Below are 23,993 nucleotides of genomic sequence, written 5' to 3' on the forward strand. Positions count from 1 at the left end.
GGTCATCCACGGAGGAAGTGCTGTGATCAGAGAGCTGGGCAGACAGATCCTGTGCCACTGTGTGAATCACCGGAAGGAACATTGTATTTTGTTCTTTGGGCAGGAGGAAACGAGCCGTTGATATGTTTTGAGGAAGGAAGTAGCATGACCTAGTTTATATTTTACAAAGATTTGAGCAAATGTTTTCACGCTGGTTGAGGTGGAAATGAGGCTGGTGGTATAAGTAGTCAGTGGAAAGATCTTTCCAGGCCAATGGCCTAAAGCTCTACTTCATTCTTTTGTCATTTCTGGGGTGGACTGGGGGAGGAATTCTATAATCAACAAAAAAATGAAAGACCTAGGAACATGCCTAAGAAATAAGAAAGTCCATGTAAAGTCATCTATGAGACTTTGGTGGCAAGCATAAAAACTTTATAAATTAAGGGAATTATTTCTAAGTGAGCAGACTCAGTGATGACAGTTCTTCCCCAGTTCATATACAGAATCTATGCCATTCTAATAATATTCGACAACTTTTCTGAACGTTGGCAATCAAGTCTTTTTTATTTCAGCAATCAGGTCTTTAAGTTAATGCGGAAGGACATATGATTTTAAAATGCCCAGAAATTTTAGAAATAAGAACAGTGTTTGTGTACGTCCTTCGAGATATCAAAGCACTATTCAAAATTATAGTGATTTTAAATATTATAACATTGATAGCTTAGCACTTGGACCAGGAAAAGATACATAGGCCAACAGAACAGAGATCCTTAGAATTACATATCTCTATGAAAATTTAAAATAAAGCATAGAAAGTGTTTTAAATCAGTGAAGAAAGAATGGCCTATTCAATAAATGGCATTTTGACAACTGGCTATCCATCAGGGTGGGAAAAAATTTACAGCCTTACCTCAACTATGCACAAAAGTAAACATCAGTTGGAGAAAAGCATATACTTCAAAAAGGAAACTGTAGAAGCATTAGAAGAAAATAGGAGAATTTGTATCATCTTTGAATTCTAATCAAGACAAGTCTTAAAGCCATAAAAAGAAAATTGAAAAATAAGAGCTCAATCTTTTTTTTTTTTTTTACGATTTTATTTATTTATTCATGAGAGACAGAGAGAGAGAGAGAGAGACACAGAGACACAGACAGAGGCAGAAGCAGGCTCCATGCAGGGAGTTTGACACGGGACTCAATCCCAGGACCCCAGGATCATGACCTGAGCTGAAGGTGGCACTAAATTGTTAAGCCACCCAGGCTGCCTGAAAAATAAGAGCTCAAAAATAGTTAAAACCACTTTAAGGCAAAATGTCACATAAAGACAAAAGAAAATGGAGGGACTGGTAGAACATTTTTGCAATATACAGTAGAGATTACTGTCCATAATTTTTAAAACATTCACACAAATCATTAAAGAAAGAAAACCCAAGGGATATGAAAAAAGCTCTTACTGGAAGAATATATAAAATGGTCATTTTATTCAACTTCATGAGTAATCAAGGAAGCACAAATTAAAACATGTTTTCAAATTGGGAAAGATTAACAACATTGTGATATGAAGTTGTGGGGAAATGGATATTCTCCTACACTGTTACCTATTTTGGAAAGAAACTTGGCACCATCTATCAAAATTGTGTTTGTATACATCTTTTAAGTGTTGTTAATGTGTCAGACAGCAATAGGTTAAAAACAACTATTTTGATCCCTGGAAGTCAGGTGCAGCCATAACGCACACCTAAAATGCAGGAGTGCTCTTGGACTCAGGCAGGGGACAAAAGCTGGAATGATTTTGAAGACAGTATTAGTGAAATCATGACCTGCCTTCAAAAGACTGTTAGTAGAAGGATATAGACCTGAGGAGGCTCGGTTACACTAAGGAGAGCGAGGAAACTCTTGCTGGAGCCTGGAGATGATATGATCCTTGTCACCCTGGCAGGAAGCCAGCAACGCACTGGCCTACAGGAAGATGTGCCTACTAACGAAGATTTCCAGCTAGAGTATTCAAGGTGCCTCCATGCTTCATCTTTCTGCTGTACTGAAATGTAAAAGGAACAAGATAAAGGAAAGGAAGGACTGGTAAACATCTCGCTGCCAAGACAATCGTTTTTTATAATTTCCAAATTTTCAGGGGCATTTGGGTGGCTCAGTGGGTTAAGCATCTGCCTTTGGCTCAGGTCATGACCTCAGGGTACTGGGATCCAGCCCTGCATTGGGCTTCCTGCTCAGCTGGGAGTCTGCTTCTCCCTCTCCCTCTGCCCCTCCCTCTGCTCATGCTCTCTCTCATATACATATATCATATATATATATATATACATATAAATATATATATATAAAGATTTTATTTATTTATTTATTGCAGATAGAGGCAGAGACATAGGCAGAGGGAGAAGCAGCCTCCCCGCAAGGAGAGCCCGATGTGGGACTCCATCCTGGATCCTGGGACCACGCCCTGAGCCGAAGGCAGACGCTCAACTGCTAAGCCACCCAGGCGTACCGGTCATCTAAATATTTTAAGGGATGCCTGACATCTAAATATTTTAAAGGTATGTTTCAATAAGACAATAGGGTTTCCAAGGATGCCATTCTCAGCAGAAGCCCAAAGTAGAGAAGTGCGTACCTTAAAAAAATTGGTGGGCATAGCTTTTGTGTAATGGCATAAGCCTTAGTCAGATTCACAGGGAATCAATGGTTTTTAACAGAAATACATCAGCAGAAATGCCTCCAGTCTGAACTGAGAAATAGGGGCAGTGCCAGGAGAAAAGACGTCCTTGGACTCCGAAGTTCCACAGGTGGGAGGGCTAGTCGGTTGCAAATATGTACTACCGTGAACAAGAAACTGTGACTCAGAAGGTAGAACCCAAAGCCAGAGAGTGGAGTCAAGAGACCTGGAGAATTATTTCCAGGCTTCGAATCCTAATCAAGGATCCTCCAAAATTTGCCTGGCTGGTTTTGGGAATTGCTATAGACCCCTTGGTGCTTCTCATTTTCCCTCTTTTGAACAGAACTGTCCATACTGGTTATCCCAGATCTTTTGCACCATAGTATTTTACAAGTGTACTTGTCTCAGATTATTTATTTATTCAAGAGAGTTCTGAAGTTCAAGAGAAACTGTACTAAAGGATTTTAAGGATACACTTAGGAGACTCATCCATACTTAGAACTAACTTAGATGCCAGCATTCTGGATTTCAAGCTAATGTTCTAAAAGAATGAGACTTTGGGGTTTCTTGGGAGGAAGGGAATATATTTTATATGTGGAAGGAATAGAAGTAATTTGTGGTCAGGGAGTAGACTCCTCCCTTCAAAAAGTGTAGCCTAACCTCTCTCCCCATGGATGTGACTGTCGTTAGCAACACATGTCTGTGAGCGTGAATGTTGCGGAAGTGTCACCTACAAGACGAAGCCATGGAAAGGTGTCGTAGCTTCCTCTTTGCTCTTGTTCTCTTTTGGATCACTTGGTCTGGGGGAGGCCAGCAGCACAATAAACCCATGGAGAGACTCACGTGGCAAGTAACTGAGGCCTTCAGCCAACAGCCAGCAAGTCACTTGGGTCTCTTGCCGACGACCGCGTCAGCCAGCTTAGACTCACATCTTTGGCATTAGCCACGCCTTAGAAAAATGTCTTCGGATGATTGCAATCTCATGAGAGACTGAGCCAGAATCACGCAGCAAAACTCCTGAATTCCTGATTCACAGAAATGGTGAGATGTTTATCATCTTATCATTTGTAGCTGGTTTTTTTTTTTTAAGATTTTATTTATTTATTCATGAGAGACACAGAGAGAGAGAGACGGAGATGTAGGCAGAGGGAGAAGCAGGCTCCATGCAGGGAGCCCGACGCGGGACTCGATCCCGGGTCTCCAGAATCACACCCTGGGCTGAAGGAGGCGCCAAACTGCTGAGCCACCCTGGCTGCCCTATTTGTTGCTGTCTTAAGCTATGTTTTGCAGTAATTTGTTGCAGCAAGAGACAGCTAATACACAAGGTAAAGTTGTCATTAAGGATATGGTAATTGCAACAATATGAATTGGAGATTAAATCTTGGATAAATTATGCTGTTAGCCTTCAATTAACAGTAAAAAGTGGCAGTGAAGGTGGATACTGCAAATTAAATTTATATTAATTATAAAAAAGGGAAAAATAGTGTGCCACTGATGCTTGGTCTTATGGAAGAAGTATATTTTAAGCACGTCCCATAAAGTTTCTTTGAAGTCTTTTCTTACAGCTCTTCGCCAAAATTTTGAGAATCCTTACTGTAGTAGATATGCAGTTTGGGCCTGTCTAGCATCCCTTTCTCTTTCTTCTGGTAACAGACCACCCTGTTAAAAAAAAAAACAAAATTCAACTGAGTAAATTTTAAGATCTAATTGGCTTTATTCAGCGATTCATGAATCAGACAGCATTCCCATCCAGCAAATAGAAGGGAGCTCTGCTGAGCTAAATAAGAGAAATGTTTTTAAAAGCAAGAGAGGGCATTTAAAAAAAAATGGAAAGCATTTATTAGCAAGGAATACATTGGTTAGGCAAGGTTGCCTTCCTTAGGAGTGTATGGGGTCTATCAGTTAAGTTTCCTAATGTTGACTGGGAAAGCCCATGGTGACTGGTTAAAGGTTATATTCCTGGGGGGTCGAAATCATATTTAGATTAGGTATTAAGTCTTGGTTTACTGACTCAGGGCTTTAACGTAAGTGATGCCGTTTTGGGACTGGAGTTCTTTTGTTTTGTTTTTCAGATTATTTATCTATTCAGGAGAGGCAGAGGGAGAAGCAAGCTCCCTGCCGGGAACCGATGCAGGACTCGATTCCAGGCCCCAGGAATCATGACCTGAGCCGAAGGCAGATGCTCAACCGCTCAGCCACCCAAGTGTCCCTGTAGTTTTCTTTTTAATTTGGGGAATATCAGCATCCTCCATTCCATGTGGGTCATGTGACTTCACTCAGTCTGCCTTAGGGGTGGGTGTGAAATTGAGCTTTTCAACTGGGATCCTTTATCAGGAATGACAGGGATGAGTGGAGGACCTAAGCTTCCTGGACAGGTTGTTCCTGCTACCCATGAAAAAGGCTATCACGAGGCCTGTCTGACAATGAAGCCAACAGGGAGAAAGACTGAGTTGAAAAATAGAGGCATATATGGAGAGGAGAGAGGAAGGGGGGGAGAGGGGACATCTGATCCTCACGGGGTCTGGTGACATTGTTTCTGCTTGCTTGTAGGTCTGCTATTTTATCTCCAAATATTTAGAGGGGTCTGCCACAATAAGTATTTAAGTTGTTCTTAGGAATTCATTATAAACGGAATCTTTCTTTCTTCCTTTTTTTTTTTTTGTAGGACGGGGGTTTCCACGTTTGGTCAGATGATGAGGGCTGAGTCATTGCAGCACACTTCCTAGTTGTAGAGCTAGTTTGCGTCCTTAAACTTTGCTCTATTAAATGGTCTTTGAACCAGACTTATTTAATAGTCTAATAAGGCCAATAAAGTATTCGACATATTTTTGTTCTCTTTTGTAATTGTCCTGTTTTTAGTTTTCTTGAAAATGACAGTCTGGCAATAATATTAATCCTTGGTTAAAACCTATTGCCTCTTTATATCAACTGCCTAATTACCTGGGTCCCTGGTGTCCTGCAAGCGCTTCAGGCGTCCTCGGCCCACAGCCTCTTTTAACCTGCCCCCTGTCGCGAACTCTGCCCGGGGCGGGGGGTGGTCCGCCGGGAGGTTTCAGTTCGGGCTGAGCTGGGTGGAGGACGGCCTGCGCTGCGGAGCCACCGACCCCTGCGTGGGCGCCCCCCAGCCCCAGGCTGGCTGCGGCGGAAGCGGGGCCGGGCATCGGGGGCGGGGCCTGGGCTTGGCCCGGGGGCGGGGCCCGAGGCCGGCTGTGGCGGGGCGGGGCTTGGACCGGGGGCGGGGCTTGGACCAGACGGCGGGTTTTGGATCAGGGGACGGGACAGGGGCGGTGGCGGCGGGGCCTGGGCCTGGGCCTGGGCCTGGCGGGGGCGGGGCTTGGGTCGGGGCTTGGGCCGGGGGCGGGCCCCGAGCTCGGCTGGGGTCGGGGACTGGGCGGAGAGGGCGGGGCGGGGGCGGGGCTGGGAGCAGGAGCAGGGCCGGGGCGGCACCGGGGCCTGGGTCGGGAGCATGGGCGGGGCCGGGGCGGAGGGGGCGGGGCTGGGTGCGGGGCTGGGAGCCGGAGCAGGGCCGGGGCGGCGGCGGGGGCGGGGCCTGGGGCGGGGGCGGGGCCTGGCGGGCGGGGCGGGGCCGGATCGGGCGGGGGCGGGGCCTGGTGGGCGGGGCGGGGGCGGGGCGGGGGCGGGGCGGGGGCCCAGCAGCCGCGGGGCAGGCCCGGGCGGGGCGCGCGCTGTCAGCTGACCCCTCCGCCCTGGCGCCGGCGCTTCCTCCCCGGGCTCGGGCCGGAGGTCGGGTCCCGGGCTGCGCGCACCTGCGCCGACCGACCGACCGACCGACGGACGGACCGAGCGAGCGAGCGCGCGCATCCGGGCGGCCATGGGGCCCCGCGGGCTGGGGCTGCTGGCGCTGCTGGCGGCGCTGTCCCCTCGCTCCGCCGCCGCGTCGGGCCCGGCGCTGTGGCCTCTGCCGCTGTCGGTGCGGACGACCCCGCGCGCCCTGCACGTGTCCCGCGAGAACTTCTCCGTCTCCCACGACCCCGGGTCCAGCGCCGGCCCGTCGTGCGCCCTCCTGCAGGAAGCCTTCCGGCGGTGAGCGCTCCGGGGCCCGGCCGGGCCGGGTGGGGGGGCTCGGAGGGGCCTCCTGGGCGCCGGGGGCTCGGGGGCCGCCGGAGGAGGTCTGGGGAGAGCCGCGCCCCCGGGACCCCGCGCCCGGCTGGGCCCCGCACCCCGAAATCCCTCCAAGGAACCGTCGGTCTCCGTGCGGCGCCCTGGCCGAGCTCGGGCCCCCGCCCCGCGGCCCCCCTCGCAGCCGCGTCGCCCCCCGCAGCCCGGACCCCGCGGAGGCCCCCGGGCTCCCCGAGCTGCCCTTGCTCCCCCAGGTTGCGCCTCCTTCCAGTGCACACTGCGGCGTGGTTTTCCCTGCAGGACAGAAGGCAACTGGTGGGGAAAGAAAAAAGCGAAACCAGAGGAACCTGCTGGCCCAGATAGGCCTGGAACGTGAGGTCGGGGTGCAGAGACCCTGCATGGCTTATTTCTCGTCTTCACTTTTGCACTGGACACGGCCACCTTAGACTCGTGCTTCAATGAGCCTTTGGGACTGAATCTGCTAAACCCCATCCGATGGCCAGACTCGGGGTGAAGTAGTAAAACCAAGCTGGCTGGTTGCCTCGGGATACTGAGGAGAAAGGTCATCAGGAAGGAAGGTCGGGGCTAGGAAATCTTTTTAAGAGGCAAACAGGGTGAACACATTTGCATTGGGACTCGGTCTGTAAAATTGTATTTTCCTTCTGTGCCATACCGTCCGTTAAACAAGGACTCAGGAATATGCTTAAAACGATGAGGAGTGTGGCAAGAAGGCGTGGGAGACAAGTTGATGGTGTGATGCCCGAGGCTCGAGTCAGCTGTGAGATGGTTTAAAAACAAGGCTTGGCATTTTGAGGCAGCGCGGGTGATTAGCTGAAATTTGGCTAATTCGTGCCTGGTGTGTGAGGCAGCTGTTGCTAATCATACCCTACATTGTTAGGAAGCAGGTTATAAAGCATCAGCCCGGACGCCTAGGACGTGAAGGTATTCGGGCGAGCATTCCAGGAACTTAGAGGGGTCAGTGTGGGTGTGGACTGCAGGGATGACAGGGATGTCCCAAGGCACTAGGTGCTGGGGAGCACACAGTCCAGGCCCTAGGTAGGTCAGAGGCTCCTGTCTTCGAAGGGCCCAGCCTACATCACAGACCCTGCTTTCAAATGCATTTTGCAAGCAGAGAGTTTGCTCTGGTGCGTGACAGCTTCCTCAACTTGTAGAGCAGGATCCATCACTCATACATCTTTTTTTTTTTTTTTTTTTTTTTTTTTTACAATGAATAACTCCATTCCCTCAGCTCCTGAAAGGCAAAATTAACCCCTGGACACCACTGCTTTAGAACCCTTTGAGTTTTCGGTTAGAAGTTTTAATACCCAGGACGAAGGTTTTCCTTATTTGGGACAAGCCAGCACCTAAGTCAGATCTCAGAACTGCTGGCAACTTTAATTTCCTTGTTTGTTTGTTTGTTTATTTTAATGTGCTTCACTGTGGTAAATATAGACGATAAAGTTTACCTTCTTAGCCATTTCTGAGTTTATAATTAGTGATCTATTTTTTTTTCAAGATTTTATTCATTTGATAGAGTGTGTGTGCACACCTAGCAGGTGGAGTGACAGGAGAGGGAGAAATAGACTCCCTGCTGAGCAGAGTCCAACGTGGGTCTCCGTCCCAGACCCCTGGGACCACGACCCGAGCCCAAGGTGGATGCTTAACTGAGCCACCCAGGCGCCCCAGCAGTTCAGTGATCTTAATTTTCTGTCTGGTACCCACATACCAGAGAAAGGGGAAATTAAAACAACATTTGAAAGTATCAGAAGACCAAATAAAGCTTCAAAGTAATTCTTTAAATAACATTTTAAATAGATTTTGATAAGCCAGAGAGGTTGTGTATGCTACTTATGTGTAAGAACATCTTGTGTGTTTCCAGAAAAGTAAGGAGAAGTAGGAAAGTTCCAATGAGTCTGGAAGCGTATGGAAGTTAACCAGCGAGAGTGGAAAGGATGAAGGGGCTGAGAGCCCTTCCCGTGGGAAAACTTTGGCAGATTCAGGAGAAAATTAAGATCGCTGAATTGTTGGGGTGCTTGGGTAAATTTTCAAGGCCCTGTTGAGAATTCTGTGGGCTGATGACCTCTTGGAGGGGGGAGTGGTGGTTATATATTAGCTTTTTGGGGAAGATAACAGGAACTGTGACTGAATCAAGCTTAAGCAAGAACAGCTCTTATCTCATACTTGAGGAAGTCCAAAATCAGAGAGGGTTTTAGTTGCCTCGGTGGCTCAGGTGGCTCAGCAGTATCGTTAGGAAATCCATGCTCTTGCCATCTCTGCCATTTTTAGTGTGGCTGCCACCAGTCCAGGTGTCACATACTGAAGAGTGGGGCTCTTGTGGCTCACTTGGTGTGGGAAACCTCTGCCCCCAGCACCCCTGATGGCCCACCTCCTGCTGGTGATCATCGGCTTAGGTACCCAAGAGGGTTGGGATTGCCATTACTGGTTCTTAACAGCAACTTCATACGAGGCACTTGGAAGCGTGGGCATAACTTCTCAAGTTCCCGTGCCTGTATCCCACTCTCAGAGATTCCGAGACGGTTTGGACAGCCCTATTTTCAGAAAGCTCCCCCAGAAAATCCAATGTGCAGTTGGAGTGAGAGCCTGTCATTGGACCAGGTCTGGGTAGCAGGGATTGGAGGGGTCAGCTGCAGGGTCCACGGCCACATATGCATCGAAAATGTGGTTACAGTACTTTAAAAGTTTGTTTGAATTTATTTCTCACACAGATACCATGGCTATATTTTTAATTTGGACAAGTCACAGCGTGGCCCTGCTAAACGTAACAGTGCGGTGGAGTTAAAGCAACTTCTCGTCTCCATTGTCCTTGACTCGGAGTGTGATCTTTACCCCAACGTCACTTCAGATGAGTCCTGTGAGTACCTGTGCAGCGCGAGTGCAGCGTGTTGGGAGCTGCTCGTTCTGGCCTTACGTGCCCCAAATAGGTTCCGTGGCATGAACTATTCTGAGTTCGTGGTCAATGAGTTAAGAAGTTTTAGTTTTAAAATTATCATTAAAGTTTGATGATAAAAGTAAGACCTAGTCATTGTAGAAAATCTTTAAGTGCAGTAAGTGAAGAGGAGGAAAGAAATCGTTCATAACCCCAGTGCTTAGTTAATGACCGTCGCCTTGGCTGTGTTGTTTCTGTAGATACGTTTAAATATTATACATAGATTTAAGTATAAACCTATAAAAGGGACACGAGAATGGGGTAATTCTGCTCATGTGGCTTTTGTATTCTGCTCTTTGGCCTAACGTCATAAACATGTATTAAATATTTTTCTGTGACATCATTTTTAGTGCAAGGACTTAATTGGCTAATCCCTTATTTTTGGACATCTAGTAATTTTTTTATTTTGAAGATAAATCTATGCTTATATCCATGATCTCTATTTATAATCTAATTTGATACAAAGATAATGCAGAACGGGGAGTGGGGCGGGGCTATTTCATTTTATAATACAGTCAACATTTACCTATAGGATCCTTTTGTTGCCTAAGACGTTCGGGCCTTTCCCAAATTGTGCAGGAAGGAAATAATTGGGCGGGCCTTTTTCCTGGTCCTCCTGACTAGGAAGAATATGGAACTACAGCAAGGAGGCAAGGGAAGCCACGCGAGGCCGTAGGTGCTAGATCAGTACGCACAGAGCAGACTGTGGGCAGGGCGGAAAGATAGAGGGTAAGAGAGGGGCCACTCCTGTGTCCTCAGACTGCTTAACAGATGGTTGAGTGTATCTCTTCATCCTTTGCGTAGAGATCAGGTTTCTTTCTTTCTTTTTTTTTTTTTAAGATTTAATTTATTTATTCATGAGACACAGAGACCCAGGCAGAGGGAGAAGCAGGCCCCTGCAGGGAGCCCGATGCAGGACTCGATCCCAGGACCCTGGGGTTACACCCTGGGCCGAAGACAGACGCTCCACCGCTGAGCCCCCCGGTGCCCCGAGATCAGATTTCATAATACATCTCAGAAGAATAAGTACATTTCTCTTCAATTCTCTAGCTGTTCATAGAGAAACAAGATTTTCCGACACCATGTGACATGTGATTTCAGTTGGCAGCACTCAGACCCTTCACGAATTAGGTTTTGTAATCTGAATTGAGACGGAAGTGGTCATTCACTCCCTAAGGAATCTCTGCTGTTAGCAATACTGATGACCTATTGTAAATCCCAGAAAATGGTAGTGTTTTGAAACTGGAGGGTTATAGCTTGTCATCAATTTGGCTTTGCAAACTTCTTTATTCTGAAAGGGAGGCTTCTTAGGACAAGCTGGTTGTGAAATTTTCTCATTTCTCATAAACTAGTCAAGTTTTGAACTAGTTGATAAAATGAACACAGATGCAAATATCAACTGTGGTTCCGGAGTGTGAGAAAATGTTGAAGGAAGTGACAGGTGCTACAGCATCACGTATTAAAATGAAATTATTATGCCCTGGGACCCAGAAGTGGACTAGTTTCTGCTGCGGAGAATTAATTACATGTAACGAGGATGTTCGATGCAGCTTGCTTGGGAGTGAAGAGCCCTGAACAAAACTACGGGTTCATCGGTCCAGGGATGACTGGGTAGACTTCGTGAGCTGGTGCTGAGGACTCCTGTGGAACAGTGAGGAATGAAGGCGCAGAGTGAGAGAGCGAGCTTGGAGAGCCTCAGGTGCACAGAGGCCCCGTGCAGGAGTTGCTGCCGTTAGTGTGTCCACACACGGGGCAGTACTGCGGTCGTTGCACGTCCGTGTGTCAGTGCGCAGGGGGAGGTCTGAGAAGTGTCTTCTGATGAAAGTAAAGGGAGGTGAGTGGGCATCTCGGGCCATTTTAGCCTTACCTGTTTTATTTTTGAAGAATCCTGTCTTGATGCTATTTGTGTGTCCGGTCCTAAACACAGAGTAGTTACAGTTACAGCACAGAGTTACAGTAGTCACAGTAGAGCACAGAGCGGGGTAACTGAGGTCAGGGGTGCCACTCCCACCCCACATCACGGAGGTCGTCGTTGACACCAGTAACTTGGTTTTGAAATAAAACTTGAAATTCTACAGCTTAGGTGTCTGTACGTACAGGACACAGTGTCCTTTTACCTGCTCTGTCTGGGGGTTTTGCATTGAGTTGAATCAGGACCCTTGTTACGATCGGCCGTCAGCTACCGGAAGTGTTTAGCCCGGAGAACACACACGTTAGTGGCTTTTAGGTGACTTGTGGGTGACCATGTCGCACTATTTCTGAGAGACCCCAAAACCATGTGCATTAAAAACTGTTGTGAAACAGCGGCCAGTGAGTCTGGTGGCCGAGAACTTGATGGAGACAGAGAGGAGGCGGGATTAGGCCGCAGCCGAGGAGCAGGCCTGCTAGCCCGGCCGCGAGCGCCCTCTGCGCCCCTCCCCAGGGAAGGCCGCCTCGTCAGAGGCTGTCACCCGGGAGGTCGCATGCTTCCTGGCTGTCGGTGGAACCCGCTTCTGGTAGGCGCTGCCGGGTGCCCTGAGAGCCGAGCCGGAGGGCAAGGGCGGCCCCAGCCCGTAGCGGGGCCTTCCTGCTCTGTGGCCAGTCCCCTCCGGGGTCTCGGGGATGGCATAGCCCAGCCAAGTGGCATTCAAGGCCCTGAAGCGTTGCCCCCTGTGTCCCCCCCCAAGCAGCCGGGAGCCGGAGGAGATGGGCGTGCACTAGTCTGTTGAGGGGCACGAAGCTGAGTGTAGCTCAGGTGAGGTGGCAGATGTGTCCTGGGGGGGGGGGGGGGGAACGTGCAGGCTCCATGCTCCACAGGGGTTCTGGGGGGGGGGGGCGCGCTTGCCCTCTGAAACCATAGCACGGGGGATCCCCGGGGGGCTCGGTGCCTGCCGTCGGCCCAGACTGTGATCTCGGGTCCCGGGATTGCGTCCTGCGTCGGGCTCCCTGCGCTCTCCCTCTGCCTCTGTGTCTCATGAATAAATAAAATCTTTAAAAAACAAAAACAAACAAAAAAACCAACCAAGGAACCATAGCCAAAGTAGGAAGCTCTCCGCCGAGGGTCATGGAGGGAAGCGGGGCTGGGGATTGTTGACCTGCGCCCCTGCTGGCTGGAGGCCGCCTGGGGACAGCGGGGACTGGGCCTCAGGAGCCCACGGGCGTCCCTAGAGAGTACGGCGGCCGAGGGAGGGCCTGCAGTGGGGGGCGGGGATGGTCCCGAGATGAGTCTGTGCTTAAATACATCGCGTGTCACTGAAGGATTAACCACCTTCTCCCCTCATGCAGATAGTTTGGTTGTGAAAGCACCGGTGGCTTTCCTCAAGGCCAACAGAGTGTGGGGAGCATTGCGAGGTAAGTTCTGTGTAGTCCGATTGTCGTTTTCGAGTAAAGATTTGTTTCCATTTGGTGCTTTGGAAAATCAAGCACAGCAGGAGTTTGCTTCCTCCGCCCCTCTGCAGGGGGTGTCGGGTATTCCCAAAATGACTTCCACGGAACGGGGAGAGATCCTTAGGCCTCGCAGGGGACGCGGAGGCGCGTTCGTCCACGAGCGGAGGTCGCTGGCCCCTTGGCTGTGTGTCCACAGGGCCTTCCCGGCCGCTGCGAGTGACCTCGTGCGGGGTGCGGCCTGGCTGGCTGCCTCGCCAGCGCGGTCTCCCCCTAAGAAACGGACTTAGTTATTCACAAACAAAAGGCCCGAATTGATTCCTGAACCTGCCAGGGCAGAAGCACAGAAACAGACTGAGAACATGGCCTGTAAGGCCCGCCTCCACGCAGCGGCCACGGTTCCCGCGGGCGGCCCTGGGAGGGACGCGGGGCCTGAGCTGCTCGGCTCCTCCAGGGGCCTCCTGGGCTCGGTCCTGCTTTTGTTACCGGTTTTCATCGGGACCCCTTGGAGAATTGGGTGATTCTGCTTTGGTTTCTGGGCCAGGAGTCACTTGATCCTGAGAGTATTGTGAGGGGACTGGGAGAGCCTCGGCCACAAACCCGGGGGGGGGGGGGGGGGGGGGGGGGGGGGGGGGGGGGTTGGTCCCCGGGGCTCGCAGACGTGAGTGCAGCCCAGGCGCGGGGAGCAGAGCCGCTCCCTGAGGGGCTGGAGGCAAAGGGTGGGAGGAAACCCCAGAGGCCCCTTCTGGATTTCAGAGCTGGGTCAGACTTTGGGTGTTGGCACATTTCCTTCCACTGTTCAGAAGCTGGTTTCTCTTCCTCTAATTCGAAGAGACTTCCAAGCAGTAGGGCTTTAAAAAAGGAGGAGACTCTTCCTTAATGTGAACGGACCAGGTTCGGGTCCTCGAACACCAGCGGCCTGGGTCTGCTGCGGGCTGGGCGCGAACACGGGGGCCCTCGGCTGAGGATTCCTGAATTTCTGTTCCAGGGGAGGCGGGCCGGCGGCTCTCTCCTCCCCTCTGGTTGCCTTCAGGGTAACACTGGGCTTGTAAAAGGAGTTCGAAACTCTTGCCTCCTCCTCCGTTTTTTTGGAAAAGTCTGAGAAGAGCTGGTGTTGCTTCCTTAAATGTCCCGTGGCACTCGCCTGCATGGGGGGCAGCCCTGGACCCCGCGGGGGGTGGGGGCGGCTGTGACCACCCGGCCTCCCTGGCCCAGTGAGCAGAGCTTCCCTCCGGCGTCTTCCCCTCTCGGTCCCAGGAGGGCGTCACACCTGTTGCCTTAATCGCTCAGCTGTCTCTCATGGTCTTTCTGTTCCCGCGGTGTCACTTAGGGCTCCTCCCTCCCTCCTGACCCCCAGGCTGCCTCGAGGGGCGACAAGGGTAAAGGCCCGGCTGCTCCCACGACTCTGTATCTCGGGTTGTGGGCTCCAGGCCCAGGGTGTGGAGATCAATTAAAAATGAAAATCTTTAGGGACAAAAATCATGGAAAAGTCAAGGGCAGTTGGAGGAACTGGCCCGTAATGTAGTGTATTAAGGAAACAATCCACTTAAGTGAAAAATGCCCGGGACAGAGTCTGCAGCTGTGAGCAAAACATCGTAGGCATTTACTTGGGCTCTTATTTATAGCTTCATGGTGGCTTGGGACCGTCTCCCCTCTGTTAACTTTCTGTGACCTCTGAAGTTTTGCTATATTTTATCATAAAAATTCTTTTTTATAATGCCATACATTTCCTTGGTAAGTGGTGTTTTGTATTAAATCGCTATTTGTTTTGTGTTTATCATTCAAACAAAACTCAGTGTGTGGGTACAGTGACGGTAAAACGTTTTAATGAAACAAAAGCAACAGGGATGTTTTTAAAAAGCTGAGCTTTGATTTTAGAAAATATGTTAGAAGGTGTAGGTCTAACATTATTTTTAGTTTTATTTGCCTTTTCTCATTATGAGTGTATGTTAGTATAATGCAACTTTTATTGACTCAATCTCATATATAAATTAAGGCAATAAACTATAAATTTTACTCTCCCTAGGTTTAGAGACCTTTAGCCAGTTAATTTATCAAGATTCTTATGGGACTGTAAGTATGATTATTATGTTACTAAATTGTTGGATAGATGTATTACTGTAAAAAAAATGTAAAGTCTTTAGTTGTTTATTGCATTTCTTCTTTCCAGATGTTTAACTTCTCTGGTAAATGTAAATTTCCTACTTGTTCTAAGTCTTTTATCCAGTGCTTGCATAAATGTAGGCCTCTTAACTAAGCTCAAGTCAAGAGAAAATTCTAAAGTTAATTTTATTTTGTTTTCTAGTTTACCATCAACGAGTGCAACATTATTGATTCTCCAAGGTTTCCGCACAGAGGAATTTTAATTGATACAGCTAGACATTTCCTGCCCATTAAGAGTATTCTTGAAACCCTGGTAGGTGATTATTTTATGTCACCCGTTTTCTGTTCTGAAGCTTCGTCCTTTCATGGTGTTACTGTGCCTGGGTTACTGACGCTGCTGTATGGGTGGGAACGGGGCGATTGCCGGTCCTGTACTCGGGCACTGAGCTCTGGAAGGGCTGTTTCCTCCACTGAGAAAGTCAGTGTTAAATATTGGGACTGCCACTTAATTTATTTGAAGTGGCGTAGAAAGGAGGCTGGGCGCTGCCCGTACCTAGGGAGAGGTTCCAAAGGAGCATGGACTTTTCCGATGGTGGGAGTTGGGGGTGAGGCTCCCAGGAACTGTTTCTTCCTGTCTGCTCCTTAGTGGTTCGTGCGCCCCGTCGCCACATGGGCAAGTTCTCCTCCCATGTTCTTCTGCATCTTCCCTTGATCGCTTATGAACGCACCATATTATTAGAAAGTGATTTTTACATTTGCATGAATATCCTAAATGTTTTTTCTCCAAAAGACATTATTGTTACTTTTGTGAAAGAAATAAATGCTTGGTGTAAAAAGTTTCAACAAATATGTGGCATAAAATAGGTAGCAATCCCATAATTGCTTTTACCAAAGGTTGACATAAATTTCGGTGTCCCATTTATCTCCTCAAACACTTAAAAATGTAATATATTAACACATAGGACATGGCTTTTTAAAAACCTTGAATGGAATTGCATTTTTTCTACCTCAAAAAAACTTGTTATGGCCATGTTTTTATGAAAAAATATGTAAGGTCTGTATCATCTTTTTTTTTTAATTTTTTTAAAATTTTTACTTATTTATGATAGAGAGAGAGGCAGAGACATAGGCAGAGGGAGAAGCAGACTCCATGCACTGGGAGCCCGATGTGGGATTTGATCTCGGGTCTCCAGGATCGCGCCCTGGGCCAGAGGCAGGCACCAAACCGCTGCGCTACCCAGGGATCCCCTGTATCATCTTTTTAAACAGTTGATTATTATATTTTATATACCATGATGTGAATTTAACCATTCTCATGCTGATGGACACCTAGGTTAATTTATCACAAACAGTCCTGTAGAGTAAGTATTCTAACATTTGCATATTCATCAGGATTATTTCCCAAATATAAATTCTTGCAAGTCAATTTCCGGGCTTAAAAATGGACACACTTTATTTTCGGGGAGATTTTAAATTGTTACATATGATCAGAGTGCCTTTTAGATGTGTGGGAAATATCAGAAAGGGAGACAGAACGTAAAGACTGCTAACTCTGGGAAACGAACTAGGGGTGGTAGAAGGGGAGGAGGGCGGGGGGTGGGAGTGAATGGGTGACGGGCACTGGGGGTTATTCTGTATGTTAGTAAATTGAACACCAATAAAAAATAAATTAAAAAAAAAAAAGATTGCCTTTTAGAGAGGTCGTGCAAGTGGATGCGTGGCCAACGGGGGCACACTTTTGCCATATTGTTTGTTCATCTAATATCTCTGTGTTTTAATTTTCACTTCTGTGATATTTTAGTGAATATAAGCCTCTCTTATTAGATACTTGTGTTTTTAATATTGTAAGCTGCAAATATATTTTCAGTGTCCATTTTTTTTCTTCTGGAATATTGATTCCTTGTTGATATAAGAGCTCTTTAATGTTATATTTGTTTATATATGTATCAGTGATACTTCGGTGTTTGTTTATATATGCTTATCCCTTGTATATTCTTGTGAAGTTTTCCAGATTTTTTTTTTTAAGATTTTATTTATTTATTCATGAGAGACAGAGAGAGAGAGAGAGAGGCAGAGATACAGGCAGAGGGAGAAGCAGGCTCCATGTGGGGACCCGATGTGGGACTCCATCCCGGGACCCGGGGTCACACCCTGAACCGAAGGCGGTGCTAAACTGCTGAGCCACCCAGGCTGCCCACCAGATGTGTTTTTTAAACTATAGTGTCTTTTTCTGTAGAAGTAAATAGTTTTATATGTAGTATAATCTTTCAATCTAACCTTTTATTATTTTTTGTCTTGGGAAGTGAGCTAAGAAAGGACTCCAGAACAAGGATATAAATATAAAAATAACCTCCCAAATTTTCTCTTAATATACTTTTTCAGGGTGAGTGGCTGGCTCAGTTGGTAGAGCATGGGGCTCCTGATCTCAGAGTTGTGGGTTTGAGCCCCACACTGGGTGTAGAGATTACTTAAAAAAAAAAATGTCAGGGGCATCTGAGGGGCTCAGTGGTTGAGTGTCTGCCTTCGGCTCAGGGCGTGACCCTGGGGTCCTAGGATTGAGTCCTGCATCGGGCTCCCTGCAGGGAGCCTGCTTTTCCCTTTGCCTGTGTCTCTGCCTCTCTCTCTGTGTCTCTCATGAATAAATAAATAAAATCTTTTAAAGAAAAAAAAAAGTAGGAAAAATATATTTTTTTAAACATTTTCTTTTATTTTTTATTTATTTTTTTTTAGATTTTTATTTAATCTAAATGATCATGCTGTCATCTACAGACCTCATTCTTTGATCAGTTGTTCTAATCAGGTCCTTTGTAAATTCAGTGTCTAATCTGGGATCAGGTGTTGAGTTTGTCATGTCTCTTTAGCACCTACAGTTTGGTACTATTTATCTCCCTTGTCTTTCAAAACCATGACATTTTTGAAGAGTTTAGCTCAGTCACTTTGTAGAATGCACTTCAGCCTGTGTTTTTACATGAGTAGATTCAGGTCACACATTCTGGCAGGAATAAGACAAAAGTGATGCCATGTTCTCTCCACGGCAGGTGGCACCTTCTTTATTCCATCACCGGTAATGTTAACAGCCAGGATGTTGACACAGGTCATCCGCCAGGTTTCTCACTGTGAAGTCAACTTAAAAGAATCTTGGATTGGGGCCCCAGGGGCTCAGTCGGTAAGGGTCTGCCTTAGGCTCAGGTCTGGATCCCCGGCTTCTGGGATTGAGCCCCATGTCAGGCCCCTGCTCAGTGAGGAGTCTCCTTGTCCCTCTCCCTCTGCCCCTCCCTTGGTTCGTGCCTGCTCCCTCTCACATAAAATCTTAAAAAAAAAAAAAAAAAAGTCCCCCAAAATGTATTTCGTATTTGTTAATAAAAAAAAAAGTCGGTGTGGGATCCCTGGGTGGCGCAGCGGTTTGGCGCCTGCCTTTGGCCCGGGGCACGATCCTGGAGACCCGGGATCGAGTCCCACGTCGGGCTCCCGGTGCATGGAGCCTGCTTCTCCCTCTGCCTGTGTCTCTGCCTCTCTCTCTCTCTCTGTGACTATCATAAATAAATAAAAGTTAAAAAAAAATTAAAAAAAAAAAAAAAGTCGGTGTCTTGCAGGTGGTATTTTGAGATGACGGAAGCTTGTTCTTCAGGCCGCGTTCCTCCGCTGGCCTTAGCATCCCCCCGGGGTCCTGCCTGGCCACTTAGCGCTGGGGCGGCCGCCAGGGGCTGGGTTCCCCGAAAGGGAGGTGCCGCGTCCAAAGGCATTTTCCTGTGAGGTGGAGCCTCGCTCGAGGTCCGCGTTTTCATCAGTAGGTGCTCGGGGTCTTTACCGAGGGCTGCGGGCCGCTCCTGGCCCTGTTGGCAGCTTGTGCCGCCGCCGCCCAGGTCGGGCTTCGCGCCGCATTCTCGGGAGGTGCTCTCGGCCCGTGACCTTCCGCACCCATCGTCTCTCTTTCCCGGTCCTGGAGCCACTCTTCTCCCAGGAACCCATGCAGCGGTGCGAGAGGCGGGGGCCTGAAACCTGGGCCGCGGGGACCCCTGCCTGCCCCCCCCCCCGCCCCCGGCGCGCAGGCCACAGCAGGGACCCCACTGCACCTCCACGAACACACGCACACATTTGCCTTTTCTAACACCCGAGCTCCGTTTGTTCCTGTCACTATTATTGAGCCGTAACTAGTGTGCAGCGGCCTGGCAGCTCCCGGGCACAGCCTGTGGCTCCAGCAGCGCCGCCGCCGTCCTTCCCGCCTCTTGTCACCCTGTCACCCGCGGCTGTTCCGGCCTCGACCTCCCTCCCCGCTGCGCTATGGGCTCCGCGTCGTCCACGTGTCAAGGCCTAAGTCTGTGTGTCTCTGTCTCCTCTAGCTGCTTGGACTCCCAGGCGTCCTCCGGGTTCAGGGGCTGCTGTCTTGCAGGTTCTTTGTTCACTGGTTTTGTTGTGGGGATTCGGCGCAGAAGGGCAGTCGTGGGCACCCGTCACTCTCCGACCTGCTTCTCTTGGCCTCTTACCTTCTGGGCCCTTCCGTGTTGTTGCAAAGGGCAAAATCTCATGCTTTTCCGTAGCTGATTTTCCGCTGTGTGACTGCGTATAAGCACGTGCTACATCTTGTTCATCCACTCGTCCCGCCGCGGACGCTGGCTGCTTCCGTGGCCCGGCCGCTGCGAGCAACGCGGGACAAACACCGAAAGCTGCAGAGGGGTTTTCAAATGAGTGTTTTTGTTTTCTTCGGGGAAACCACTAGTGGCATTACTGGATCATATGGTAATTCTGTTTTTGATTTTTTGAGGACACTCCCCATCCCACAGTGACAGCACCGGTGTACATGGCTAGTAGCAAGGCACAAGGGTTTCTTCTTTTTCTCCTCATGTTCCATATCCAACCCTTGTTATTTCTTGTCTTTTTTATCTTAGCCATTCTGAAGAGTGTCAGCTGATACCTCATTGTAGTTCTGATTTGCATTTCCCTGAGGAATGATGTTGAGCACCTCTTCGTGTGTCTATCGGCCATATGCAGATCTTCTTTGGAAAAATATCTCTTCAGGTCCTCTGCCCATTTTTAATTGGATTATTGGGGGGTTTTTGCTGTTGTATAACTTTATATATTTTGGATATTAACCCGTTATGGGATATATTATTTGCAAGTATCTTTTCCCATTCAGCAGCTCACCTTTTTGTTTTGTCGGTGGCTCCCTTCACTGTGCAAAAGCTTTTAATTCTGGTGTAGGCCCAGTAGTTTTGTTTTTGTTTCCCTTGCCCAGTGAGTCATATCCAGCAAGATGTTGCTCATGCTGAGGCCAAACAGATTACTGCCCATGTTTTTTTCCAGGATTTTTATGGCTTCAGGTCTCCCACGTAGGTTTTTAATCCATTTTGATTTTATTATTTGTGTATGGCATAAGAATGTGATCCAGTTTCATTCTTTTGCATGTGGGGGGGCCCAGCTGTCCCAACACCATTCATTGAAGATTGTCTTTTCCCCGTTGTATGTTCCTGCCTCTGCCTCCTCCTCCATAGACTAATTGACCTGTTCTGGGCTGTCTGCTCTTTTCCACAGATTCGTGTCTGCTTTTGTGCCAGTATCATGGTGCGATCCCTACAGCTTTGTAGTATATTTTGAAATCTGGGATTGTGATACTACCAGCTTTGGCCTTTCTCAAGATTATTTTGGCTCTTCAGGGACTCTTGTGGTTCCGTACAGATTCTAGAATTAATGTTTTACTTCTGTGAAAAATGCTTTTGGTATTTTGATGGGGATTGAACTGATTCTGTAAATTGCTTTCTGTAGTGTGGACATTTTAACGGTACGAATTCTTGCAGTCTGTGAGCCTGGGCTATCTTGCCACTTGCTCATGTTGTCCTCAATTTCCTTCATCAATACTTTATAGTTTTCAGAATATAGGCCTTTTTTCCCCCCTCATTGGTTATTTCTAGGTTATTTTATTCTTTTTGAAGCTGTTGTTAAGTGGGGTTGTTTTTTCCCTTTCTGCCATTTCATTATTAGTGTATAGAAATGCAACAGATTTCTGTACATTAACTTCCTATCCTGCAACTTTGTTTTTTGGTGGAGCCTATGGTGGACATATAAATATCATGTCATCTGCAAGCTGTGAGTTTTACTTCTTCCTTACCAATTTGGATGTCTTTTATTGTCCGCTTGCAGCAGCTGGGATCTCCTATACCTTGTTGAATAAAAGTGGGGAGAGTGGGCATCCTTGTCTTGCTCCTGACCTTTGAGGAAGAGCTCTCTCAGTTTTCCACCATTAAGGATGATGCTAGTTGTGCATTTTTCATATATGGCTTTTATTATGTTGAGGTGTGTTCCCTCTATACCCACCTTGTTGAGAGTTTTTATCATGATTGGATATTGTATTTTGTCAAATGCTTTTTCTGCATCTGTGGAGATAGTCACATGGGTTTCATCCTTTCTCTTGTTAAGAAAGTGATTGATTTGTGAATATTGAACCATCTTGCATCCCTGTAATAAATCCTACTTGATCATAATGAGTGATTTTTAATGTATTTTTTGCATTTGATTTACTGATACTTTGTTGGGGATTTTTACATGTATGTTCATTAGAGATAGTGGACTGTAGCTTTTTTGTAGTGTCTTTGACTGGTTGTGGTATCAGGGTAATGCCAGCCTCATAGAATGACTTTGGAAGTTTTCCTTTTTTTATTTTTTGGAATAATTTGAGAAGACTGGTTAGTAGAATTTACTTGTGAGGTCATCTGGTCCCTGGACTTGGATTTGTTGGTCGTTGATTACGGATTCAGTTCCATTACTAGCAATCCATCAGTTCAGATTTTCTATTTCTTCTGGTTCAGTTTTGGAAGATGATGTTCCCAGAAATTTACTCATTCCTTGTATATTGTCCAATTTACTGGCATATAATGTTTTATAATAATATAATCCTTTGTATTTCTGTGGTGGGGGTTCTTCCTCCTTCATACCTATTGAGTCCTCTCTGTTTTTCTTGATGAGTGTGGCTAAGAGGTTCATCAATTTTATCTTTTCAAAGAATCAGGTCTTAGCTTCATCTTTTCTATATACTTCTTTTACTGTCTATTTCATTTATTTTTGCTCTAATCTTTATTACTTCTTGCCTTCTGTTAGCTTTGCACTTTGTTCTTCTAGCTCTTTTAGGTGGAAGGTTATTTATTTGAGATTTTTCTTGTAACTTGAGATAGTCCTATACTGCTATAAACCTCTCCTTTAGAATAGCTTTTGCTGTATCCTAAAGATTTTGGACTGTCGTGTTTTCATTTTAATTTGTCTCCATGTATTCTTATTTCCTCTTTGATTTCTTGGTTGTTCAGTAGCATGTTATGTTGTTTAGATTCCATGTATTTGTGTTCTTTCCAGGTCTTTTCTTGTAATTTCTGGTTTCATACCTTTGTGGTCAGAGAAGATGCTTGATAGGATTTCAATCTTGATATATTGAGACTTGTTTTGTGGCCTCATATGATCCTAGAGGATGTTCCTTGTGCACTTGAGAAGAATGTATATTGTTATTTTTGGATGGACTGTTCTGTATATATCTGTAAGGTCCTCCATGTAGTGTAATATGTCATTCAAAGTCACTGTTTTCTTCTTGATTTTTGTCTGGATGATCAATCTATCTATTGATGTAAGTGAGGTGTGAAAGTCTCCTACTAGTATTGTAGTTTTGTCAATTTTTCTGTCTGTGTTAATTGCTTAATGTATTTAGGTGCTCCTGTGTTGGGTGCATAGATGTTTACAGTTGCGACAGCCTTTTGTTGAATTTTTCCCTTCTTCATTATATAGCACCTTTTTTGTTTGTTTCTTTCTTGATACAGAGTTTGTTTTGAAGTCTCTTTTGTCTCATGCAAGTATTGCTACCTGGGTTTTTCTTTCTCTTCCATTTGTATGATATATGTTTTCCAGCCCTTCACTTTCAGTCTATCTGTTCTTTTAGGTCTGAAGTTAGTCTCTTGTAGACAGCATGTAGATGGGTCTTGCTTATTATCCAGTCACCTGTGTCTTTTTTTTTTTTTTAATTTTTATTTATTTATGATAGGCACACAGAGAGAAAGAGGCAGAGACACAGGCAGAGGGAGAAGCAGGCTCCATGCACCGGGAGCCCGATGTGGGACTCGACCCCGGGTCTCCAGGATCGTGCCCTGGTCCAAAGGCAGGCGCCAAACCGCTGCGCCACCCAAGGATCCCACCTGTGTCTTTTAATTGGAGCATTTAGTCTACTTATATTTAAAGTAATTATTGATAGGTATGTACTTATAGCCATTTTGTTTATTCTTTTCTGGTTGTTTTTGTAGTTTTTGTCTGTTGCTTTCTTCCTTTGCTTTTTGTGGTTGATGCCTTTGTTTAGTGTTATGCTTAGATTCCTTTCTCTTCATTTTTGGTGTGTCTATTACAAGTGTTTGGTGCTTACCATCTTACGTATATAGCAGTCTATATTAAGTTGATGGTTGCTTAAGTTCAAACGTATTCCAAAAGCACTAAATTTTAACCCACTCTCCGTGTTTTATATATATCATGTCATATTCTACGTCTTTTTTGTATGTGTATCCCTTCACTGATTTTTGTAGATTGGAATTTACTACTAGGTGGTTTAACGTCCATACTGGCATTATAAGTAATCTGCTATTTTTATTGTGTTTGCTTTTACCTATGAAATTTTTTTCTTTCATGATTTTCTTCTATTTATTGCCTTACCTTTCCACTTAAAGAGTTCTCTTTGACATTTCTTTTAAGGCCAGTTAAATGGTGGTGAAATCTTTGAACTTTTTTTTGCCTGGGGAACGCCTTTTCTGAATGATAGGCTTTCTTGGTTGCCAGGTTTTTGCTTTCAGCACTTTGAATGTATCATTCTGCTCCCTCTGGCCAGCAAAGTTTCTGCTGTAA

At 46.8% G+C, this 23,993-nt stretch overlaps 1 protein-coding gene and 1 long non-coding RNA gene across 2 annotated transcripts in view; one reads left to right on the plus strand and one right to left on the minus strand.

The window, feature by feature from the left end:
* Positions 1–1,104: 1,104 nt before the first annotated feature.
* On the minus strand, positions 1,105–5,856 carry LOC144313463 (uncharacterized). The gene is made up of 3 exons (XR_013379110.1): positions 5,582–5,856; positions 3,485–4,300; positions 1,105–2,017 (listed from the first exon to the last, which is right to left on the minus strand). It is a non-coding gene; the product is annotated as an uncharacterized LOC144313463 (long non-coding RNA).
* A 602-nt stretch (positions 5,857–6,458) lies between these two features.
* HEXB (hexosaminidase subunit beta) overlaps positions 6,459–23,993 on the plus strand; it is a 29,066-nt gene continuing 11,531 nt past the window's right edge. The window contains exons 1-5 of the mRNA XM_077898200.1: positions 6,459–6,685; positions 9,448–9,593; positions 12,933–12,998; positions 15,058–15,104; positions 15,337–15,447. Of these exons, the coding sequence (XP_077754326.1) occupies positions 6,474–6,685; positions 9,448–9,593; positions 12,933–12,998; positions 15,058–15,104; positions 15,337–15,447 (582 nt within the window). The 5' untranslated portion in view covers positions 6,459–6,473. The remainder of the gene's footprint in view (positions 6,686–9,447; positions 9,594–12,932; positions 12,999–15,057; positions 15,105–15,336; positions 15,448–23,993) is intronic.

This window comes from Canis aureus, chromosome 5 (assembly GCF_053574225.1).
Source record: "Canis aureus isolate CA01 chromosome 5, VMU_Caureus_v.1.0, whole genome shotgun sequence".
Taxonomy (NCBI): Eukaryota; Metazoa; Chordata; class Mammalia; order Carnivora; family Canidae; genus Canis; species Canis aureus.